Raw genomic sequence first — 22884 nt, 5'->3', positions numbered from 1 at the left:
CTTGTCTCTTCTAGTGTTGGGTTCTTGGGATCAACCGGTGGCTCAAATCCATTGCAAACAATCTCCCAAATGCCAGGATGAAGACCTATAAGATAGGCTCTCATCAAGTACTTCCACTTAGGAAAGGTAGTCCCATTGAAATGGGGTAGCTTGCCCATGGGCACCTGGATGAAAGAGCTCCGATCATGGTTAGTTATAGGTATAGAAGAGTAGTTAAAGGATATGGCGGCATATTTATTGTTGTTGGCTTTGCCCTTTCCTCTTTTCTCCTTCTTGTCCCCCTTCGACACTTGGTAGGACTCATTATCATCTCCATCTTTGGAACTATTTGATATGTCACTTGATGATGCATTTATTGCCTTCTCTTCTTCTTCCTTCTTGTTCCTAGCTTCTCTCCTTCTTCTTCTTGCTTCTCTGATGAGCTTTCTTTCTTCCTTTCTTTGCTTCTTGTCTTCTAACCGCTGCTGCTCCTTCTTCCTCTCTCTTGCTTCTCTTTTGAACTTTCTTGTCTCCTTTCTTCTTCTCTCATTGTCATTGAGAGCTCTTTCAGCATCGGTAGCCTCAAGATGTGGTAGCGTGGTGTTGCTTGCTGTTGATGCGCTCAACTCACTGCTGTTGGTGTCGACATACACCGGCTTCATGAAACTAGTTCCTCCTCCGAGCTCCATACCTCACGTGGTGAAGCGCACATGAGGTAACCTGCTTTGATACCACTTGTAGGATCTCTAGTTAGCCTAGAGGGGGAGGTGAATAGGCCTATTAAAATAAACACTCAAACTTTTATTAAATTTAACCTGCGACACTGCCGCTCTGACCTTGCGGCACTGCTGGACCATAACAGCGGCACTGCCGCACCTGTAGACAACTTCGAGTCATAGTTCAAAATCAGTGAATGTAAACTTGAATTGGAGAAATTTCTTAGCTTCCTGTAGGTATGAGATTCACAGATCGAGAGCTAGAAGTGGTAGAAACACAACACATAAGTAGATCGACCACATACCCTAGAAATCACCTAAACAACAATATGAAATACAAATGATGTAACTAAAGCACAAGGTGACATGATGATTTAACCTATGGTTTAGCTCGCCACCAAGGCTTGCCTACGTCCACGTTGTTGAGGTTAACCATTAAGGCTTAGAGCTTTGCAACACTTCCTCGTTCTCAAGTTAAGAGACTCAACTCTTAAAATGAGGGGTGAGTTTACTAGCTTCAAGAGGTGGTTACAAATCTCCCGGAGCTGCCACACAAGTTGGCAAGCTCCACGGGCGACGCTCTAGCCGGCTAGGAGTAAAGCTCCAAGAGTAATAAACACAACCGTCGACCAAAACGTGAACCAAGTGCTCTTTTGAGTTAGAGAATCAAAGGATCTGCTCTCTAATTGATTTTGTGACCTTTTTCTCTCAAAGATTGATGGGGAAATCAAGAGAGAATGCTTGGGAGCTCAAGGTCACCAATGGAGGAGAGAGAGAAGGGCACTCTTCTGTTCTTAGACGACCTAAATGAGTGGGAGAGAGAAGAGAGACGTTGGGGAGGAAGGAGAAAGGTATAAGTACCCCAGCCCCAACGGTTACTTAAGTCGCGGCAGTGCCGCGGCTCAAGTGCGACAGTGCCACACTATGGTAGTGCCTCTCTCCAAGTGAGGCACTACCGCACTAGGCAAGACAGCAAGAGTAAGAGTGGTTGTCTTGGCTGAATAACTAAGGATGTATGTATAAGATTGAGCACTTGGTAGCATATATTAGCTTAAGCATTGTGTCCCCCTTTATAGTATGGCTTTTCTTATACTCAAATTCTAAATATAAAAGAATTTAAACCTCCTTTGAGTTTGAAACCATCAACATTTGTAATTGGGGGCTCCTTCATTTTGTGCAACATCCTTGAATATAGATTTCCTGCTTGTCATCTCGATAAATCTCATTAGTTCTCTAATTACGTGGTCACTATCACCAAAACCTACAATTAGGGCTTGATTGCACTTTCATATCCCCACCGTGCCCGCATCACCCACAGCATCCCGTCCCCGTCGCTCCCAGGTCCACGGCCTCTATCTTTGCCGTCGGCCCATACGATAGGGAGCCGTAGCAGCCAACCTTCTCAGTATCCACGGGCCTCACCGAGGCGTCTACCGTGCCTCTCACTCCCCTGTGGGAGTCCAACCTCTACCTGCTGGCGACCCGCCGTCATCGCTAGAGGTCCCCTTCTCCCGCTTTCTATGGTCGTCCGTCGTGGCAGACCAGCAGCTGTCACGACACTGCTCGGGCATCAACACGACCACCGAGGGCTTGGGCTTCCTCCATGCCTACATCTAGATCTCCTTTTGCAACACCCAGATGAAACAATTACAACATACGTCTGAAACAGATGAAACATTTTGAAATATACATTTGCAACATAGCCATTGCAATATATGCAACATCTAGATCTACTTTTATAACACCTAGATGAAACACTTGCAACATACGTCTGAAACAGATAAAATATTTGGGACATACACTTGCAATGTAGTCATTGCAACATATGCAACACCCAGATCTACTTTTGCAACACCCAGATAAAACACTTGCAACATATGTCTGAAATAGATAAAATATTTAGAACATATACTTGTAACATACGTGTAAAGCCATTGTAGAATGTAATATCCAGATCTAATTTTGCAACACATAGATGAAACACTTGCAATGTATGCGTCTAAAACAAATGAAATATTTAGAACATACACTTTGAAACATACGTGTATAGCCATTGCAACATATGCACCATCTAGATCTATTTTTACAACATCCATATAAAACACATGCAACATATATCTGAAAACACCTGAAACACTCAAAACATATGTTTGCAACATGCGCTTTCAGCGCAACATCACCTTGCTGCTTGTCAGCGTGTGGAGTTCACCGGTGTAGAGCTCGCCAGCAACACGAAGCTGGGTGGCAGCGCACACAGGGCAAGGTGGGCGCGGCACGGCGGACGAGTAGAGGGTGGATGGGATGACCGGTGGGTGCCCGAACACCGAGGGAGCACGGTCGCGGTGGAGCCCAGTCGTGGAGCTAGGTGGCGGCGCATAGAGGGTGAGGTGGGGGCAACGCGACGACAGTGATGACATAAAAAGCAAGCGGGATGGCTAGCCGGCACCCAGACGCCTTGGAGAACGCAGGGCAGTCGTGGCACGGTCGCGGCGTTGCGGACTGGACGAGCGGATGTGATTGGAGCAAGTGGACGAGTGGATACGAGTGTTGAGCCGTTGGACGTCGTGGCCTATCAACACGAACGTATGCAGGCCGGAGAAGCCCGCGTGCGGACAGATGGACACGCTATAGGAAGCATTTACGAAAAAAAGAAGGGAAAGAAGATAAAAAAGGGAAAACATTGGAAATGCGCCCCGGAAGTGGCTGCGCACAGACGCCGCAGACACGCTACAGGAAGCATTTACGAAAAAAAGAAGGGAAAGAAAATCAAAAAGGGAAAACATTGGAAATGCACCCCGGAAGTGGCTGCGCACAGACGCCGCAGAAGATCCTCGGTCCCCCTGACCACAACCATTTCGAGTCTCGAGAGACGAGACCGTTACACCCCCGCCTCGCCTCTCCCCCTCCCCTGCCTTCGGAGCGGACGAACCAGCGAACCGCGCGCCCGCTCATCTCTCCCGTTCTTCCTCCTCCTCCCCCACCGAATCCGTCCACCGAATCCCCCTCACACTCCCATGGATCGCTTGTCGCGGCCGGCTAGCCCGGGCGGCGGCGGGCTGGGGTACGCGTCGCGGCGGGGCCTCTACGTGCAGGCGGCGTCGCATCACCACCAGGCCGGCGGCGGCAGCGCGCAGACATCGCCCGGCGGATCCCCGAAGGAGCTGTCCCCAGTCCACCGCCACGCGCGGGCAGGGTCCCTCGGTGGCGCCGGCGCGGCCTCCACCGCGGGCCGCCGCGCGGGGGTCGGCGCCGGCGCCGGCGCCCGCGCGCAGAACAGCGCCGCGCGCGCCGCCGCCCAGCGTCTCGCGCGGGTCATGGGCGGCGGCGCGGGCGGGGACGCCGGCAGCGGGAGCGACGACGACGACGACTACGAGCTTTCTGGTCCCCCCATCGAGCTCTCCAACACCCCGCGCCGCACCTCCACCCGATCCCCTTCCCCCTCGGTAACCATCGTGTCCATGCGGTGGCATTTGGCTCTGCATGTGATTTTTTAGTGCATACTCTGCAATGCTCCTCGATTCTCAATACGACCTGTGCGATGTGCTAAGTGGTGGCGTGCAATTCTGTGCATTTTAGATAGGCCGTTACCTTGCGGATCAGACGCAGGTGGGCCGGCCGCCGTCGCTGACCAACCGCTACACGGCTGGGAAGTCGGTCCCCATGATCCCGTCGATCAAGCGGCCGGCGACCAGCGGTGCGGGGGCCGGGGCTGGTTCAGAGTCGCCCATGCCGAACCGAAGGGAGCAGAGGTAAGGACTGTCCTGCTCTCAAGTATTAATTATTGTGCCCCATGTCCCCATGCATGACAGAAGACAGATTTCGTGGTGCAATACGTTAATACATTTTGCGAGCATCTTCACTGTGGGCCTGTGGAGTTTTTCCAGTTATCCAAAAGTTCTGCTATCTCAATTTAGTGTATTATCTGGATTCCATGTCTGCGCTTGAGGCAGATGATTAGTTTCTTCGTGTTTTTTGGTTGCTAGTTTGCTTTGAGGCTACGACTTATCTTCCAAGCACTATGTTGTGGCATGGTGGATGTGGATCAAAGACTGCGGAGTTGATAGTGGCGACTGACGGTCGGCTGAGTTTGTTCGCCTCACCTCGCTGGAGCTATGGTGGACTTGAGAGAGAGGTAGAGAGGAAGATAGGAAGAATATTTGTTCTCATTGCTGGCTTTGAGGACTAGGAATACATCAGTTTGGTTTATATAACACCGACTGTTCTCCTTCCGAAACACCTATTAGTTTTGCTAAACTAATAAGCCTATATACCTGGATTGCCTAATCCAAATCCAAAGCAAACTCCAAAGTAATAATCACCTAAAATACTGAAGATAACTGAAGTCAAAATTTTAGGCCGCGATAGGCTTCTTGTTGTGCTGGCTTTAGGTCCTGCCATACATAACACACTATCTATGCAGCGTGTTCTAGTTTCCCAGACGCAGAAACTGTGCTAAATAAATATCAAAGCAGTAGAATTGTGTGTTAATTCTTCAGCTAGTTATTAGTGATGCTGCAACTTTGATAGTGGAGTAACTTGATGCTAAATTTGAGATGTTGGTGCCATATTACCATGAGCATTGCAACAGAAGTCGCAAATCATGATTCTGCTTATGTGGCATTGCTTGCTTCTGAAACTTACCAAAAGGTCCAATAATATGGTGGATTCAAATGCACCACCACGTTTAATATGAACTAATCATTTGAGCATTTGTAAATAGGATAAGTCTTCATTGGATAACTGAAACTCCAAAACTGGGGTTTTCTGAGACAGCATTTGTCTACAACGATTAGCAAATAGCAAGCATACCTTCGCAACTTTTTTTTCGAATGCATAGGAAAGCTGTGTATCATTATATTAAGGATAATAGAAGTACAAACCTTTGCAACTGACATGCCACATTACTGAATAACACTCATTGATTGAATTACACTTGACTTAAGACATTTTTTAGAAAATTATTCTATCTATCGGTGTTAGTTATGTAAGTATTTGCTTTTTGTTTAAAAGAACCTTTTGATACTTGCTGCCTTTGTATTCTTGGTTCTCAATGATCACTTGTTAAGTAATATAGGCTACATCATTCTTAGGAGATCAGTTGATCTTGGAAGCTCATTGAGAGCTCGTCGTACATCTTCTTCTCTTAATGATGAGGTAATTTCTTTCATGAATTCAAGTTTTATATAGAATCTTAATTCTACGATCTGTGTAACATTCTGTTTACTGCTTGCGGGGTTAACCTTCAATATGAGTTATCTCTCCTCCATGCTACAATTCTTGTCTAACCAATGTTATGGACACTGTCAAAACAGCTGTCAATCATTTACCTAAATTAGTTTTTCTCTTAATCTGGAGTGCAGCTGTGGTTCTTAATTTTTTATGTCCATGCTTTGCAGATTAACACACTTCAAGTGGAAAATGAAAGCATGTATGACAAAGTGAGATATCATGATTCTATTTTCTTTTATAGTTTAACATGTTGGAAGCAATCAACCTTGTTTTTATCTTACCTGCATCTTCCCATCTTCAGCTTGCAGAAGAAAGGTCTGATGATGGAGATGCCAAATCCATGCACATGGAGAGAGAGGTCTTTTCTGTGATAAAATGCTGACTAAATCTTTGCTTCTGATATTACTTGATTGACTGTCCTATTTTTTAGTTTTTAACTTGACAACTGGATGTATGCTAGTATGATTTGTTTGGATACCATGCGGAAATTTTCATGTTTTGCATTTACCATATTTATTTCCGGACTTCAGGATTCTGATATTGGTGATGCAGTAGAAACAGAGCCAATTTTGATTAGCAGGTATGGCAGTTACTAAAAATATGCTACTTATTGTCGATGCCTGCTTTGTATTTTAAGCCATATTTTCAATTTGGCTCTCAGGAAAGACGCAGCACTAGAACAAAGAAAGGTATGTTCCCATAGAAAGCTTCTCCTGCTCAAAGTTTTGAGGGAGCACTAGAGAGAGAAGTTTGCTTTTGTTTGAGTCACTTTTGATTATTACTGTGTGCACTATACAGTTATTTGTGATCAATTTTTGCATACTAGTTTTGTTCGAGCTTGATGCCAGTTTTGCTCTTAGATTGCTATGCGAATTGCTTCGCGAAGGTCCAGCAGTGCAAGCTGTAATGAGATTGCAACCCTTAAGTCAGAAGCAAAGGTGTATTGGATTTTTCCATGAATCTGGTTATCCATTGCTGAACGAATTTTCCAGAGTCATATTTTGCAATCATAAACTTATTTGCAATTTGTGATAGGTTACTAGTAATTTGGTTACATCTGTGTCTCGGAGAGTGAAAAGTGCTAGATCAGAACTGAGATCTCTTCAGGCAACAGCCAACAGAATGATGCTGTCACAGGAAGAGCTGGTGTGTACGTTGGTTACATAATCACAATATGAGCACTTTTTGTCTGGCTTATCATTGTAATTTTTCATGAAATTCCTTAATCAGGAGGAGGTGGTGCTAAAGAGATGTTGGCTGGCCCGCTACTGGACATTATGTTCTAAACTTGGTACCAAGATCACTTTTGCACTGTTTGTACTCCTTTACGATGAGGGAGTATTCCCAGTTGCCTAAATAATGTTTCAAATATTATGTGTTCTTGAATTAACATATTGGAACAGCAACTAGTAACCATTGTAATCTGTAACTGCTAGGTCAACCTTAGGACCATGGGCTAGGATGCATAATTATCCAACCCTGTTTGTCCTTTCGTGTTCACACCACACATTTTTTTTCCTACTGTTTAACTTAGTTTGCGTTTCAACACTAGTGCTGTCAATTATTCATAAAGTTTGAACTTGTAATCTCTCTTTTGTTCTTTTTCATAATAAATTCACACAATATTTCCCCTAAAAAGATCAATGCCAATTTCCAATTTTGTATGTTCCATGAAAAAAATGTGTCTTGTCGATAAGCAAACAGACGATTTTTTAATATATAAATTGTTATATAGTGTCTTGTTTTGGCTAATGGTGAGCACCCCCCCCCCCCCCCCCCCCCCCCCCCCAGGGATACATTCTGATATTGCTGAAGAAAAAAAAGAATACTGGTCCTCATTTGCACCGCGTGCACTTGAAGCAGTCCTATCAATTGGGCAAAAGGCAAGAGATGGAACTTTATCAGGTTATCAAAAGCTATCTTTAATTCTTCTTGTTTTGATATTTTACTTCTATGAAGCTGTTGATACAAGAATAATATGTTCCACTTACTATGCAAGTACTTCATTATCTCTATTGGCTAATCATGGAGATGAGACCCAGATTCCCCACAGGTCATGACACAATTTGACAAGTAACAAATGAAAAACCTTCAGTAGTATTCTTATTCTATGCAGTGATTTGATTGTAACAAAATGAAACAACGTGGCCAATTTCTACATGCTAGAAATTTGGAAACTTCAATTGAGTTGCTCAGATTTGACTCTCTATTCTCATCTTCTGGCTGCAAAATAGGATTCATTTGCACTTTACATTTGTACTGTGCAGTGTAAAAGGAGCCTTTTGCTATGTGTACTAAAAAAATCTCATCTGAAGGGCTAATGTTAGTAGTTTTACTGCTTTTAAAATAGTCTCGGATGATGAAGGATTACTAAGTGTATCAGATTTCATGCATGACCTTAGTCACATAACCCTGTTCTTTTCTCATAGTTCATGTGGTGACAGATAATGCTGACATGGAGAGCAGAAGCAAAATGTCTGATGTAAACGATATATCTAGTGATGGCAATATTGAGACCATGCTTTCAGTTGAGAAAGGATTGCGTGAATTGGCTTCACTCAAGGTTTTTCTCAAACTTGAATTGTGTGTATGGGACATATATGCTACTTCAAAGTTTCAACTGCATGTCAGCATGATCAATTTAACTCAGAGACATGATTCACACTGTTTAAAATCCGCTTTGCGTGTATTAATTGATGTACATGATTTCCTAGAATGTGAAACCTATTGCCTGCCACGTCTCATACAGTTCTATTCTAGTTAATTGTTCAGAATATTTTGGATTTTGCTGTGCCACATCAGGTGATATGGAAAAATGGATTATCCAACTTCAGAATCCTACTGCTACTAGAGTGACTGGTCCATCTCTGTAAAGTATATAGCAAATGCAACATATATGAGATTGAGTTAGCTTTTGCATATTCTCAGAAAATGGCATTACTATATTTCTGCTTTTATTCATAGGGCATACCCAGTGCAGAGAGCTCCCGCTCTGTGCGGGGTCTGGGGAAGGGTGTCAGTGGCAAGCCTTACCCTCGCCTGTGCAATGCGAGGAGACCGCGACTCGTCTGCTTTTATTCATAGTGCTGTAATAATAACTTCATATTTCCTTTGAAGGTAGAGGATGCAATCATGCTTACTTTGGCTGAAAATCGACATATCAAACCTCTCTCAGGTGGCTTTTCGAAAATGTACTCATTTCTTATACTTTCATCTTACTAATATTTTATGTACAATATTTCCCTGGACCACCAATAGATAGCCATAACTGGTTCTTTTCGTTAACGAAGATAAACCATAAAAGTAATGATCTTGATTTCTCTTATTCACTATAACAAGAACATAGTAGGGAATAGATCTTAACTCATTGTGATGATGATAATATTTGCATGTGTAGCATGTAGCTTAACTTGCACAATGTTGAGCCACTTCCGAGAAATATTATGCATAATTTGCCTGTAAAAAGTGTTATTGTATGAATTAATGTCATTGGATGAATAATTTTTACCTTTTGATAAGGATTGAACTTCCATTACAGGCCAAGCTTCTGAGGGTCGGAGCCCTTCTGAGTCATTAGGTTAGTGGCACTGTCAGTACTTTTGTATCCATGACCTTTGACGAACACAATGTCAATTCACTTTCCTAGTTATGTGTCTGACATATTTCCTGGTCCTAGAGTTAAGTGCGGAAGAGCGAGAAGATGTACGCTTCAAGCAGGTAACAGATTATGTTATGTTACTCAATTTTTATTTCGCTCTGGCCAGCATTAATATTCTTTTTTGTTCCATTGTTAATAATATAGAATGAAATACACTAACAAACGATAAACTTATTCTATGGTATCATCAAGATAACTAAACTCTTAAATACCTTGTCACTCTAGGTCCAAATCAGCATGTGTTTGTTTATGTGCTACTCTTGGCTAAGAGAGATGTCCGTCTAATCACATGCTGATAGGGGGATTTGAACCTTGAGTGGCACAGACTGTGATCTGCAATATTAAGAGTTTAGGGAAATGAATGACACCATGGTACAAGTTTAAGGATTGCTAGTGCAGTTTATATATAATCATGAACCTAATCTCCTAATTCCATATTAGTGTCCATTATGTGCTTAACAAACTTGACTACGTTAGTAAAGAGAAATGTAAAATAAATATTATGTGAAAACACTTCATGGCTTTGCTTTTCGTTATCTGGTAAGCTTCATGTTTAGTGTCCTCTTATTTTGATTTCCAACACACTACAGGCATGGTTGACCTATTTCTGGAGGCGGGCCAAAAATCACAACGTAGAAGAAGATATAGCTGATGAGCGACTACATTTTTGGATAGAACAAAGCAATCACCCAGTTACTACAAGCGATGTAATAGAAGGTAGATAATTTTCATCCATTCCCATAGTTTTTTTTTTCTCGAAATCAATTATTTTAGTTTAATGCAGGTTTTCTCCACCTGAACCTTGCTAAATTTAAATTTTGAAGTCACAATGAATTCATTGTGATTGATTTTTCCCATAATCATGTATAAAAACATAGAGGAATTGGCAAGCTGAATTTCAAGCTTGACGTCAGTGAGATCATTATTGATTATCCTTTTCTTTTCCTGCAAACATGTAAAAAGTTGAGCGAGGACTCCACGAGCTGAAGAAGCTGGGAATCGAGTCTCAGCTGTGGGATGCGACGAGGAGAGCTCTCGATGATGATTTAAGCAACCACGGGAGTCCAACTGGATCTGAAGCTTAGCAAACAAAGTTAGCAAATGCATAATATCCAAGGCTCTATTGCCGATTTTGTGCCGTCAGAGGCCCTAGAGCCCTCCTGATATACTTTTCGTGCTGTTATTAATGGCCATTTGCTTGGTATCTTCCTGTAAAATATTGAACTTTCATCAAAATATCCAGTAATCCTTTCTTTTGAGTTCTATTTTCTGTTAAATGCTAGTTTATTCGTGAAAGCAAAAGGGGCTAATCATGGAGTCATCGGATGCTTTGCTCTCCGTCAGGTAACTCTACTGCAACAAAAATATGCATTGCTAGATTTCCTTTTTCCTTTAGCAATGGTGGTGGTCTATTCCTTTTAGGAGCAAAAAGCGTACCAAAGCAGCTTCCAGGGTTATTAAGCGCAGCAATGATCGGAGCCTTGTATCACACACTGAGGAGTGACGATCCAGCAGCTGCATTCCCCATCCTGCGAGCCATGTCCACGGAGACGCCGTCGCCGGCGAGCCAGCGGCGACGGCAGTGCGCGGCAGCAGTGGCAGCCGCGGCCGCGGCTTGCCTCGCGCCTCTGGTCGTGTTCCTGGCGGTGCTCGTCCTCGTGCCGTCCCTTATCCCGCGGCTGCTCCTCCGGCCGCACCACGTCGTCCCCTACGTCGCGTCCGGCGAGCTCCGCGCCCTGGCCTTCGACGCCGCGGCCTCAGCCGTCACGTACAACCTCTCCGCCGTGCTGCGGTTCGACGGCCCGCCGAACCTGTACGCGCGCCGGTACACGGGGATCAGGGCCGCGCCGTTCTACGCCGGGCAGGAGCTCGGTGCCGCCGTGGCGCTGCCGGGTTTCACGCAGCGCAGCGGTGGAGGAAACGCGCTGCCGGTAGCGTGGGCCGGCGTGCAACGCGTGCCGCCTGGCCGGCGCGCTCGCGCCGTGGCCGCGGCGCTCGCTCGGGAGCGTGCCGAGGGATGGATCAGCGTCAAGATCGCCGTGCGCGCCGCGCAGGACAGCACGGAGAGCGACTTCGCGTGCGTGCTGAGCTTTCCGGTGCCTCACAAGCGCGACGGTGGTGGCGCTGGCAATGGCGCCGCCCCAGGGGTGTTCGATGGCGGCAGTTGCATCGACGCCGTACGCACCGAGTTCTAGACGCCACGCCACGAAAACGCATGCTCCGACGATGTTTGACTTCGGTTCATCCGTGTCCTCCATGTTGTTGTACAATGCTGTGCATGTGCTTCGATTGCCAAGATTAGTTTTGATCATCTTTAATTCAGATTTGTCTTGTCAAAAAAAAAATCAGATTTGGATTTTTTGTTATCCTAATCTTGAGTTCTTAACGGAAGGACGCCTGATTCATCCTGAAATTGTTTTACCAAAACACTGTAACTGCCACTTAGGTGTCAGGATCATGAACTCTATTGGAAGCACATCCTATCATTCTTCCAACATGGAAGGCGGTTTCATTGCAAAACAGTTGTAAGCTATAAAACTTGATAGAGCAAACGTGGGTTTCTTCATCTATCGTCAGTTCGTCACCCAACAAATCATTACGTTACAGCATTCAAACAAGGCAAACGCCAGAAGCAGAGCTGAGCATTGGTAGCACGACTATTTGCTTCTCTTGACAGCACGCCTTCCCTGTCCCTTCTTTGGCGGTCCCTTGCCACGACGCTTCAGCATTTCCAGCTTAGCCAGACGCCTGCGGAAAGTAGACATGTCCCAGTAAGATAAATGCTCATAGGTCATAGCAATGAGAAAGTTCTATCAGACAATATTACTGAGTACTCTGTAACTTGTGCATTTTGTCTGCTTCTTGAACTCATGATAATGTGGGCAGAAAGAACAGAAAACAACAGGCTATGTTCAATGCTGCAGTTCAGAATGAGAAACACTAATATCTATCATGCTTGATTCACACTTGCTCTATGTTTTTCTTAAGTATCTTTCAGCTAGCATGCTCCTTTTTTTTGCATCTCATTACCAAATCTGCAATACTTTTACTGTATTCCAAGGGTGAATACTAAAAGTCTAAAACCAAAGACATGTAACTATACATAAACAACATCACAAACTCCATTTTGGTCCTCGCAGTAACTAAGGTTGAAGCAGTCTTGAACTCCTATGCCAGTGGAATCTGCAATACCTTTACTATCTTACAAGGGTGAATACTAAACCCAAAGACTTGTATACTTATAAAGAATAAAATAATGACTTCTGGCTTTCTAAAGATGCAAGGCAATCCACAGGTTCCTCACGTAGTTCTCGCTGCTGAACTAAGGTTCGATAAGCAGTCTTGAACTCCTATGCTAAACAGCACAGCACAAACCTGATGCAACCCTAATGCCATTAACAAAACACATCTGGGAGTTCGCACCATTTTCATGATTTCAACTCAAACCCAGGAAAGAAGAATCAAATTATGATTTTTTATGGTTTCAACTGAAACCCAGAAAACAAAAAGAGAGGGTCAAGTAGTCACACTGATTCTTGCATATTTTTCACACATTTTTCAACTGTCAGCATTACCTCAGAAAAATTACAAAAATAAATAAATAAATTATAGATGGGTCTGTGCCAACCAGTTTTCCATTCCTAGATACTAAGTGGAAATATGCCCATGTGCATGAGCCTTGCGATAAACCGAAAGAGAACTAAGTTCAACATGGTCAAAGAGTGAATGATCAGATTTACTGTAGTACAAATCATCTCAATACAGATATTCCAGACAATATCTCACATTTCTCAACCAATATTAAGTTGTGCGAGAGGACCCCTTATCAAACAATAGATGCATTCTTAGGACAGAAAAAAAGCCAACATATCCTATGGTGACACCAAATCCAGATATCGGAGCACCAGACTAGCTGGAGAAGGCAAATTAGTGACATAGTTCCGTATTTTACTTGGTGATTGCTAGACTACCCTCTGACAAAAACCAAAGTTCAAAAAGGCGACGCCTTAGGCGACGGGAGGCGACGGGCTTTGCCTGGCCTACGGGGATAGGCGGACCCCTAGGCGGGTGCAGCGCCTCGGCGGCGCGCAGGCGCTCTAGGCGGCATGGAGGCGGACGCCTCAGGCGAGCACGCGAAATTTTCCGCCCCCGCGGAAGCGCGCGCGCGCAGCTGGCTTCAGGCATGGGAAAAGAAGCCTCGTGCGAAAAGGATAAGAGGGAGAAGGGGGGGAAAGGACGCACGCCTGCCTGCTTCGTGCTTCTCCCGCTCTCAAACGGCCACTGCCGCTCACCCGCCTCCGCCTACGACCCCTCCGGGAAGCTGCTCCCAACGGCCGCGCTCCTCCCTTCCAGCGCGGGGCAGGTGGATCCGCAGGCTGCGCTCTTCCCCGTCTGGAAGCTCCTCCCCATGGCCCGTCCCTAAGCTCCTCCCAGCCTGGAAGCGCCTCCCCACCGGTCGCACTGCTCCCCGCCTGGAAGCTCCTCCCCACCGGATATCAGTCTTCCCGTCGGCGCACCCCTCACGCAGGCGCATCCCTCCCCGACGGTGTCCTCCGGTCCTCCCTAAGCGGCAGCCCCAAGGTCAGTCCCCTCCCCTGCTCGCTGCTCCCCTCCCCTGCTCCTCTCCCCTGCTCTGAAGCTGAATACTCTGGATGCCTGAATGCTCTGAATAACTACTGTGAATGCCTGAATGTTAGAGAGCCTGATCTGTGCTCTGGATCTGAATGTATGCCTAGCGAACACTGAGGGAGCGAATCTCCTGAGAAGGAATTCGGATGATGTGGGATGGGAATATGGGGTTCTTGTTGATGCTAACAACAAGGGCAAGGTGAAGTGCAAACTCTGTGACAAGGTGATGCAAGGAGGGATTTACAATAAATTTGATTACAACATGGTTGTTTGCTGTTTTCATCTAACAATAAATGGCTACTAACTAATAGAGGTGTTTTTCATTTATTTCAGCATCATGGTGGCGGCTGTATGGAACTGAAACACCAGCTTTACAGAAGATGGCTACAAGGATCCTATCTTTGACATCAAGCTCTTCTGGTTGCGAAAGAAATTGGAGCGGGTTTGAAGGGGTTAGTACCTGTCTACCTGAAAATTGCAGCAGCATTACAATTAAATTGCAGACCTGAAAATGCTCTTATTTTAAATTTATAGGTACACACTAAGAAGAGAAATAGGCTTACTACAGCCTGCCTGAACAAATTGGTCTATATTCAATTCAACTCCAAGCTGATTAATAAGAAAGAAAAGATCAAGTCAAAGAAGATCAGTGGTGCTCTCTTGTCTAATGATACAACTGAAGCTCAAGGTTTTCTGCATGAGAATGGAGATGATTGTGCATTAGTTGTCTATAGAGATGAGGAAGATGAGATGGAAGGTATAGGGATACATTTGTCTGTTATTGGAGATGCAGTGGAAGCAGAAGAACAACTTGAGCTGTGTAGAAGTGCAAGAGTGAGACAACTTTATGAAGGAGAAGAATTTGACTCCGAAGAAGAATAGTTTGATGAAGATGAGGATGATTATGTGGAACCCTATTGAAGAAGAAAGATGATATGGTAGTGGGGCCTTTTTATCATGTCATGGTTTATCTTTTATGATGCATTCATGTATGTCTGAAACTTATGAACTGCTGTTGTGTGACTGTGTTTTTCTTCTTTTGTGAGAACTATGTGGTCTCTGAACAAGACCTTTATTTATAAATTGTGTTGTGCACTTGTATTGCTGTCCTGTCACTTGTTTGTACTTTAAAATTTGTAATTACTAGCTGCTGATATGGTCTGTTCATGGATGGGAGATGGCTGAAATCATTTAGATAAGTGTCAACTTGCTATTTTCTTTTTTTTTATGAACTGCTTGCTGTCTATTGAGTATACAAGCTGTCAATCCTTGCTGTAGGAACTAGGAACAAGTTGTCTATTGATTATTGAGCCTAAGCCAGTAAGCCACTAAGGTATGTCTACTGCCCTCTCTTTTATATATTGTATTCAGCTACTCTATACTTCTATTTAACTAATTTATTCAGCATTTTCTGCTATATATATATATATATATATATATATATATATATAATATGTTGTGTGCTAAATTGGCAAAACGCCTAGAAAAACGCCTTGAAGCGCCTAGACTGGCCTAGGCTAGCCTAGGCGCTAGGCTATGGGTCAGCGCCTAGAAAGCGCCTTCTTGAACTTTGACAAAAACAAATGCATTTGTGCCACAACACAATCAGCAGAATCTGCTACCCAGCTTGCTGCTGCCAACTTATCATCCAGCATCACTAGCTCCCTAACAACAAAATTCACCCTAGCCTGTTTGCTATCAGAATTTAATATGAACAGCCATGCAATTGAGGGCATTCATTTGCTTCACAATAACACAACACAACATCGTGCCAGATCAACATCAAGTCATCAACAACCACCGAAGATTAATGAAAATGAATTGGACAGCCACCAGAGGTGCCAGAGATACTAATTGATCTAAACCTCCAGCGAAAATATACATCGAAGGTGAAAGCACCGTATTCCCATACCTAGAAACACCATGCTGGAATGGCACTACGGCATCCTGGTTGCAACAACTAAGAAGTAACGACTAGTACATCAAGTCGGTGAGCCCATCAATTTGCGTCGGTAGTTGAAGCCAACAGATGCATCCCCGGGCGTCAGCGAGATGACACACTGCTTCGGAGGCATATCAACGAACACACACCGAGCACGAACAACCAACGGGCAACGGCACAGGGATTACGTAGCAAAGCAAGCGAGACATGCGAATCACTACAAACCCAATCCCCCAGCGGAGGCCGAGGAGGGGGAGGAGGAGGATGTGAGCACTTACTCCTTCTCCTCGCGCGCCATGACGAGTGGGTCGTCGCGCTTGATGTCGTAGGGGTACCACTGCGCTACCTGGTCGCCGACCATCTTCTTCCGCAGGAGCTTCGTCGCCGCGCGCTTCCCCGTCGGGTTCAGCGCGTGGCCGAAGATGGACGCCCGCACCTCCGCGGCCCCCGCCGTCGCCGCCGCCGCCAGCAGCCGGCCCGCCGCCGCGCTCATTTCTCCCCCGTCCTCCCTCGGAGTCCCTCTCGGCGGTGGTGGATGGATGGCTCGTGATCTAACGGACCGACGGCCCAGATCGCCTTGCATTGTGGTGGTTCGGTGGGCTCTCGAGTATTGGGCTGGGCCGGGCGGGTAACAGGGTGGTAAGCTCGGCCGGGACGAATGGACGATATGTCTTGATGGGCTATCATCCTTTTTTTTTTCTGTATCTCGCACGAGAGTGAATAAATTTTCAGAGAATCCACGAGAACGATCTTTTTACAGTTTCCTACTGAATACATGTTTCTTTCTGTTAAGAATCAGATCCATGTTTTTACAGTATAGCATAGTTTCTTTCCTACTGATCCGATAAACGTACTTAAAACTTGAATTCAAGCTCCATTTGAATTTTGAAGTTTGATCTTGTCCAATTTAATTTCTTTGAAATCCACGATTTATTGTATATCTGTTGTTAGAAATTTAGACATTTTTATGTTAAAATTAATCCAGAAAAATAATAACAAATTTATGATGACAAATATGTGCACGTGTGTGATTTTACTACTCCTCATATTAGTAGCAAATATGTTCATAAACAACATACTGATTATAGCGAAAATGAGATTAAATTTAACCAATTTGAAAATAGAGATGTACCCTACGGAGGGATCCATGCTCAAAGCACCGGTGGCTCTAGTCCTATTTATGGTGAGTTGCTCAAAGTCGTGGTCCACAGTCGATGCAGGAAGATGTACGCAGTGCAGTCCCTCAAACGTCTACCAGGAAGTAGACAATCCGAGGAAGAAGAAGACGTCGGTAGTCACCAGGAAGAAGCGAGCGGTCGCGAAGACGCTCCCCAAAAATCTGATCGCCCGTACACCCGAGCAGATGTCACAGATGCCCAGAGGCCTACTCTCCCAACTCTCCATGCGCACAGAGGATCGGGAAGGAGAAACTTAGAAGGCAACGCAGTAGTGAGAAGTGGAAAATATAAGAAAAATGGACCCTAGGCTCATTTATTTTGGATTTTGGTGTTTGATGACCAACACAACTAAATTGGACTAATGAATTTATAAGTGATTGTTTTGTAGTTCAATATGGTGCAAGACGTGACTTGGATGAAGGCGGCATGATGATCCGATGATCAACATCATAAGCAAGACCCTAGAAGCATAAGAGAAGACCCAAGATATCAAGTAAAGTCTAAGCACGAAGATAGGAACCAAGCCGGACGCAAGATCACGAAGAAACGAGCTCTACAGTACTGACCGGACACTAAGTAGCAGTGACCGGACGCGCCAATGACACTGTTCACTATCGCGACAATAGCTGAGAACTGACTGGACGCTGGAGGGTGATCGACTGGACGCAGGAACAGTGGTGTCCGATCAAGTCCTGAGAGGTTCTAGAGCGGCGCAGTTGCGACCGGACGTGTCCGGTAACATATGACCGGACGTCATCAGTGTCCAATCAGTTGATCGCGCCAAAGACCAAGTGACCATTTTGAGTGACCAGACGCGTTCAGTTAGGACGACAGCAACATTCGATCAGTAGCAGAAAAGTGGGTTTCTTTCCCAACAGCTACTTTCTCAGTTGGGATTATAAATAAACCCCATAACTGGTCATTTGAGTAGTGTGGAGCTGAGAAAACATACCAAGGGTGTCAATACACCATTTTAGTGATCTCCACTTGCATAGTGCTTAGTGATTCATTAGGTGATTAGCGTAGGTGCTTTGCGAAGTGCTTATGTTGATTAGACCACCGCTTATGCGCTTGTTCTAGGTTTAGGCCTAGTGTTTAGTGAGGTTTGCATACCTCTTACCACTCGGTGCTTGTGTACACCATTATTATATATTAGAGGGGCTTGTAGTCTTGCGAGATCATATCAACCGCGTTTGTGGTGTGGCCGCCACCGTGTACCGAAGGGAACAAGGCCCACGGTTGTTTGGCCTCAAGCTTGATAGTGAAGATGGCGGGGAGCGGTCTAGGAAAAACTTGTAGAAAGGCATACCGGAGACCCACTTACGCGTGGGAAAGGCCCGGGGCTATCGGCTATCCATGGAGTTACCCGACCAGGAGCTTGGCCCTGGCGAGGGATTCTTTGCGAGGGACTCCAACGATGACTAAGGGAAAACTTGCGCGCTTCTCGATACCTCGGTAAAAATATCGGAGTCATAGACGAGAGTTTGCATATCTCTACTTTACTCTTTAGCTTCTGCATTTACATTGTTTGCATAACTCCTTTTACGGTAGAGATAGCAACACACTAGTAAAACCATAGTTGCACATTTAGATAGTTTATCTTTTACATAGGATTTGCTAAGAATAGAAAAAGAGGCCATAGTTTAGAGTTAGACTTTTAAGTTGCCTAATTCACCCCCCTCTTAGGCGTCACGGTCCCTTTCAAAAAAACACTAATTGACTATCTTATTATTTTCAAACTAGAAACGTCCAATGATAGTTCTATTGTTGTTATGTCTTTTTTAGGAGGATTGGTACATATATATAGGGAGGAGAACTTCCTACATCCACATCAACTAGCAATATGGTACTAATTAACATTGTACCTTCCACCCTACTCATGGACTTAAACAATAAAGCCCATTAAAGAACACATATATTGAGCCTTTGAGATTTATTAGAATTTCTTCATATGGATTTAGGGAATTTTATCCATATAAATTATAATAGTCTCCACCAGATCTCAAAAGCCTAGTATAGATATTTTCTTTCTCCCACTATTGTTTATATACTAGTGTTTTTAGCAGAGACTGTTAAGTTGAACATCCGCCTAGAGCTTCATGCTACACCTATCCACAACTTAAACAATGGACTACGCCTTGAATTGCAAGTTTTGTGTGAATGAGTTTCACCTAAACTCTTTACTGATACTAGGTTACCAAAGCATCCTCTCTGGTTGGAGCATATAAGTCATACTCCTGAGCCTTTGATGAGTATCTAGAGATCACCCAAATCTCATAGATTGTGACTAGTAGTCGAACTCATATAGGTGTATTCCTCAAAAGATGTTTTGTAGGACAATATCTTTGCTTCAACAAGCCACTTGGAACACATTAAAGTAAAAACCAACATGCCTTATAGTAAAGGAAAGATGTGCATATGACATGGGCCAAGTTAAGGGTCTTTCCTCACAGTCTACCAGTGGCTTATTTCACCATCCTACTTCACGGGATCTCCGATCACATAGAATAGGTTACCACCATGATAGACTTCATGTGGGTCTCAAGGCCATTTCACTCGATGCACTATCTATCACATTATGTGATAGTCCCTTAGTGAATTGATCTGTCAAATTTTTAGATGTGTGGACATAGTCCAATGCTATCACTCCGGAGTTTCTCAATTTTTTGATAGATTTTAATCTCTGCTTAATATGCCTTGTGGACTTCAAGTTATCCTTAAAACTATTTACCTTAGTTATCACAGTTTGATTGTCACAGTTCATAGAAATAGCCGGTATAGGTTTCTCTACAACCGATAAATCCATAAGAGTTCACGAAACCACTCGGCCTCAATGCTAGTGGTGTCTAATGCTATGAGTTCTGCTTCTATAGTTAACTTTGTTAAAACGATCTGCTTGCAAGACTTCTAGGAAACAACGCCACCTCCAAGCAAGAACACATATCCGCTTGTGGCATAAAGCTCATTAGTATCAGATATCCAGTTAGCATCATAGAAACTCTCTAGTACCTTTGGGTACCTATTATAGTGAATGACATAACTCATAGTACCTTTGAGATAGTGCAGTTGAAGGGTCGAGATGGCGGACTAGAGGGGGGTGAATAGTCTTTTCTAAAAATAATCGCGTCGGCTAACCGAAACAAGTACAGAATTATAACTATTGGTCTAGCCAAGACTACACCCCTCTATCTATGTTCTCTAGCACCTTCCAAAGATACTAATCAAGCAGCAAAGGTGCCGGGCTAGCTAGAGCTCACCTAACCAATTCTAGGAGCAAAGTTATACAAACCTTGCCACTAGTACTTTAAGCAACAAGGGAGCTCCTACACATGCTAGTAAGCAAAAACACAAAGCTAACTAAGCTCACTAGCAATGCTCAATAACAAGGCAACCAATGCCTAATTAGAGAGCGCAAAAACTTATCTACACAAACTAAGCAATGTGACTAACAAGGTTACTAAAACCAAATTAGCCACACAAGGGAGCTACTTCTATGCTACACAAGCAAGAAGGTAATTAGCAAGCTACACAAGCTATCTAATTACAAGAGCAACTACACAAGCTTAATATGTATAAAAGTAATTGCAAGCTTATGTAACGGGGATGCAAACCAATGGGAAGAATAAGGTTGACACGATGATTTTCTCCCGAGGTTCACGTGTTTGCCAACACGCTAGTCCCCGTTGTGTCGACCGTTCACTTGGTGGTTCGATGGCTAATTAGCATCACCCGCTAAGCCCGCACGTCGGGCGCCGCAAGAACCTACCCCTTGAGTGAGGGTAGCTCAATGACACGCTTTACTAGAGTTGCTCTTCGCGGCTTCCGTGGGGCGAGCACAATGCCCCTCACAAGCACTTCTCTGGAGCATCGCACAAGCTTCTTGCGTGCTTTGATGGAGACCACCACCAAGCCGTCTAGGAGGTGGCAACCTCCAAGAGTAACAAGCACCACCAGCTTGCAACTCGATCACCTAGTGCCACTCGATGCAACCTCACAATGCAATCGCACTAGAATCGCTCACTCACACAATCAGATGATCGCTATCAAGTATGTGTGAGATGGAGGGCTCCTAAGCACTCTCAAGCATGGACACAAAGTCCCCCAAGGTGCTCAACACAAGCCATGGCCAAAGGTCACTTTTATTTATAGCCCCAAGGGCTAAACTAGCCGTTACCCCTTCACTGGGCAAAAAACGGGCCGATCGGACGCTCCGGTCGTGTTGACCGGACGCTGGACCTCAGCGTCCGATCACCCGCAGACGGCCACGTGTCCCGATTCCAACGATCACTTGTCCTGACCGGACGCAGCAGCTTCAACTGACCGAACGCTGGACCCCAGCGTCCAGTCATTTCTAGTAAGGTACCCAAGGCGTATTTCTTCGACCAGACGCGTCCGATCGCACGTGATCGGACGCAGCCCAGCGTCCAGTCACACTCCAGCTTCTGCGTCACCATACGTCAGCTTGACCGGACGCACCCTGCCAGCGTCCGATGCTTTCAGACCCAACGTTCGATCAGTTGACCGACGCCAGCATCTTCGTGATTAACTTGTTTTCACTTCTAACTTCTTCACCCTTGCTCCAATGTGCCAACCACAAGAATTTTGCATCCGGCGCAATAGAAAATAGGCATTCCATTTTCCCGAAAGCGACCCAAACCCATCTCAACCCTGCAAACACCACCTCCTTTGTAAATGCGCCAACACCACCAAGTGTACACCACCATGTGTATGTGTGTTAGCTTTTCACAATCATTTCCCAAAGGATGTTAGCCACTCAACTTGCCACGCCACTCGATCCTAGCGACGATGCAAAGTTAGATCACTCGAGTGGCACTAGATGACCGATATGCAAACAAGTTTGCCCCTCTTGATAGTACGGCCATCTATCCTAAATCCGGTCATAAACTTCTCTACACACCTATGACCGATGAAATGAAATGCCCTAGGTTATACCTTTGCTTTGCGCATTCCATTCCATCTCCTTCAACGTCGATGCAACATATGCACCAACACGATCAACAATGATATGATCCACTTTATATCACCATGTGATCATATTGGTTCATCGATCTTGACTTTACTTGCTCTTCACCGTTGCCATCATCCATCGGCGCCAAGTCTTGCTCAAGCTTCACCGCCACGCGGTCCATCACTCCAAAGCCTTCGACTTGCCCTTCACGCTTGCAACCGGTCCATCAAGCCAAGTCTTGTCTTGATCTTCTCCACCTTGATCACATGACTCAATGTCATGTCTCATGTGCAATAAGCTCCTTCATCATCACATGTGTGAGCTTTGCAACATTTCCAAGCCATTTTCACCTCCATGGCATATGTTGCTCATACACATGTACCTGTAGACTAATCACCTGTGTATCTCACATAAACACAATTAGTCCACCTAAGTTATCACTCAATTATCAAAACTAAACAAGGACCTTTCAGCAGTACTCTCTCAAGAGCACGCCAATGATTATCTCCCGAATTTGACACAAATCGACTTAGTTTGCTCATAGCAAACGAGATATTAGGCCTCGTAGTGCTAGCCAGATACAT

The 22884-nt window shown here is 44.8% G+C and overlaps 3 protein-coding genes across 5 annotated transcripts; 2 read left to right on the top strand and 1 right to left on the bottom strand.

Annotated features, from left to right (window-relative positions):
* The first annotated feature begins 3593 nt into the window (after positions 1–3593).
* On the top strand, positions 3594–10836 carry LOC136518687 (coiled-coil domain-containing protein SCD2-like). Of its 3 annotated transcripts, none has more exons than XM_066512373.1 (17): positions 3594–4138; positions 4272–4444; positions 5786–5849; positions 6092–6133; positions 6226–6282; positions 6455–6504; positions 6586–6613; positions 6785–6862; positions 6960–7070; positions 7155–7215; positions 7716–7829; positions 8369–8487; positions 9042–9099; positions 9463–9501; positions 9601–9641; positions 10173–10299; positions 10546–10836. In XM_066512373.1, the coding sequence occupies exons 1-17, from the start codon at positions 3710–3712 to the stop codon at positions 10665–10667; spliced, it is 1713 nt and encodes a 570-aa protein (XP_066368470.1). In that variant the 5' UTR covers positions 3594–3709; the 3' UTR covers positions 10668–10836. The 3 variants fall into 3 exon arrangements, 2 of the variants coding, with proteins under 2 accessions (XP_066368470.1, XP_066368469.1); XM_066512372.1 differs by having other exon boundaries at positions 8354–8487; XR_010774594.1 differs by lacking the exon at positions 10546–10836 and having other exon boundaries at positions 8354–8487; positions 9042–9115; positions 10173–10267.
* LOC136518688 (uncharacterized) lies at positions 10662–11854 on the top strand. The gene is made up of 3 exons (XM_066512374.1): positions 10662–10783; positions 10866–10926; positions 11005–11854. Exons 2-3 carry the CDS (start codon positions 10908–10910, stop codon positions 11775–11777), a joined length of 792 nt encoding a protein of 263 aa, XP_066368471.1. The 5' UTR covers positions 10662–10783; positions 10866–10907; the 3' UTR covers positions 11778–11854.
* A 246-nt stretch (positions 11855–12100) lies between these two features.
* On the bottom strand, positions 12101–16694 carry LOC136518689 (small ribosomal subunit protein mS33-like). Its single transcript, XM_066512375.1, has 2 exons — positions 16432–16694; positions 12101–12330 (listed from the first exon to the last, which is right to left on the bottom strand). The coding sequence occupies exons 1-2, from the start codon at positions 16644–16646 to the stop codon at positions 12240–12242; spliced, it is 306 nt and encodes a 101-aa protein (XP_066368472.1). The 5' UTR covers positions 16647–16694; the 3' UTR covers positions 12101–12239.
* Positions 16695–22884: the final 6190 nt, after the last annotated feature.

The sequence above is a fragment of the Miscanthus floridulus genome, chromosome 17 (assembly GCF_019320115.1).
Source record: "Miscanthus floridulus cultivar M001 chromosome 17, ASM1932011v1, whole genome shotgun sequence".
NCBI classification, from domain to species: Eukaryota; Viridiplantae; Streptophyta; class Magnoliopsida; order Poales; family Poaceae; genus Miscanthus; species Miscanthus floridulus.
This window is presented reverse-complemented; position numbering and strand designations above follow the sequence as displayed.

Coding starts and splice junctions, on each gene's coding strand:
- LOC136518687 (XM_066512372.1), top strand. CDS start 3,710: ATGGATCGCTTGTCGCGGCCGGCTAGCCCGGGCGGCGGCGGGCTGGGG. Junction 6,283..6,454: donor CCATGCACATGGAGAGAGAG/GTCTTTTCTGTG, acceptor TCCGGACTTCAG/GATTCTGATATTGGTGATGC. Junction 6,863..6,959: donor CCCTTAAGTCAGAAGCAAAG/GTGTATTGGATT, acceptor AATTTGTGATAG/GTTACTAGTAATTTGGTTAC.
- LOC136518689 (XM_066512375.1), bottom strand. CDS start 16,646: ATGAGCGCGGCGGCGGGCCGGCTGCTGGCGGCGGCGGCGACGGCGGGG. Junction 12,331..16,431: donor ATGGCGCGCGAGGAGAAGGA/GTAAGTGCTCAC, acceptor TACTTTCCGCAG/GCGTCTGGCTAAGCTGGAAA.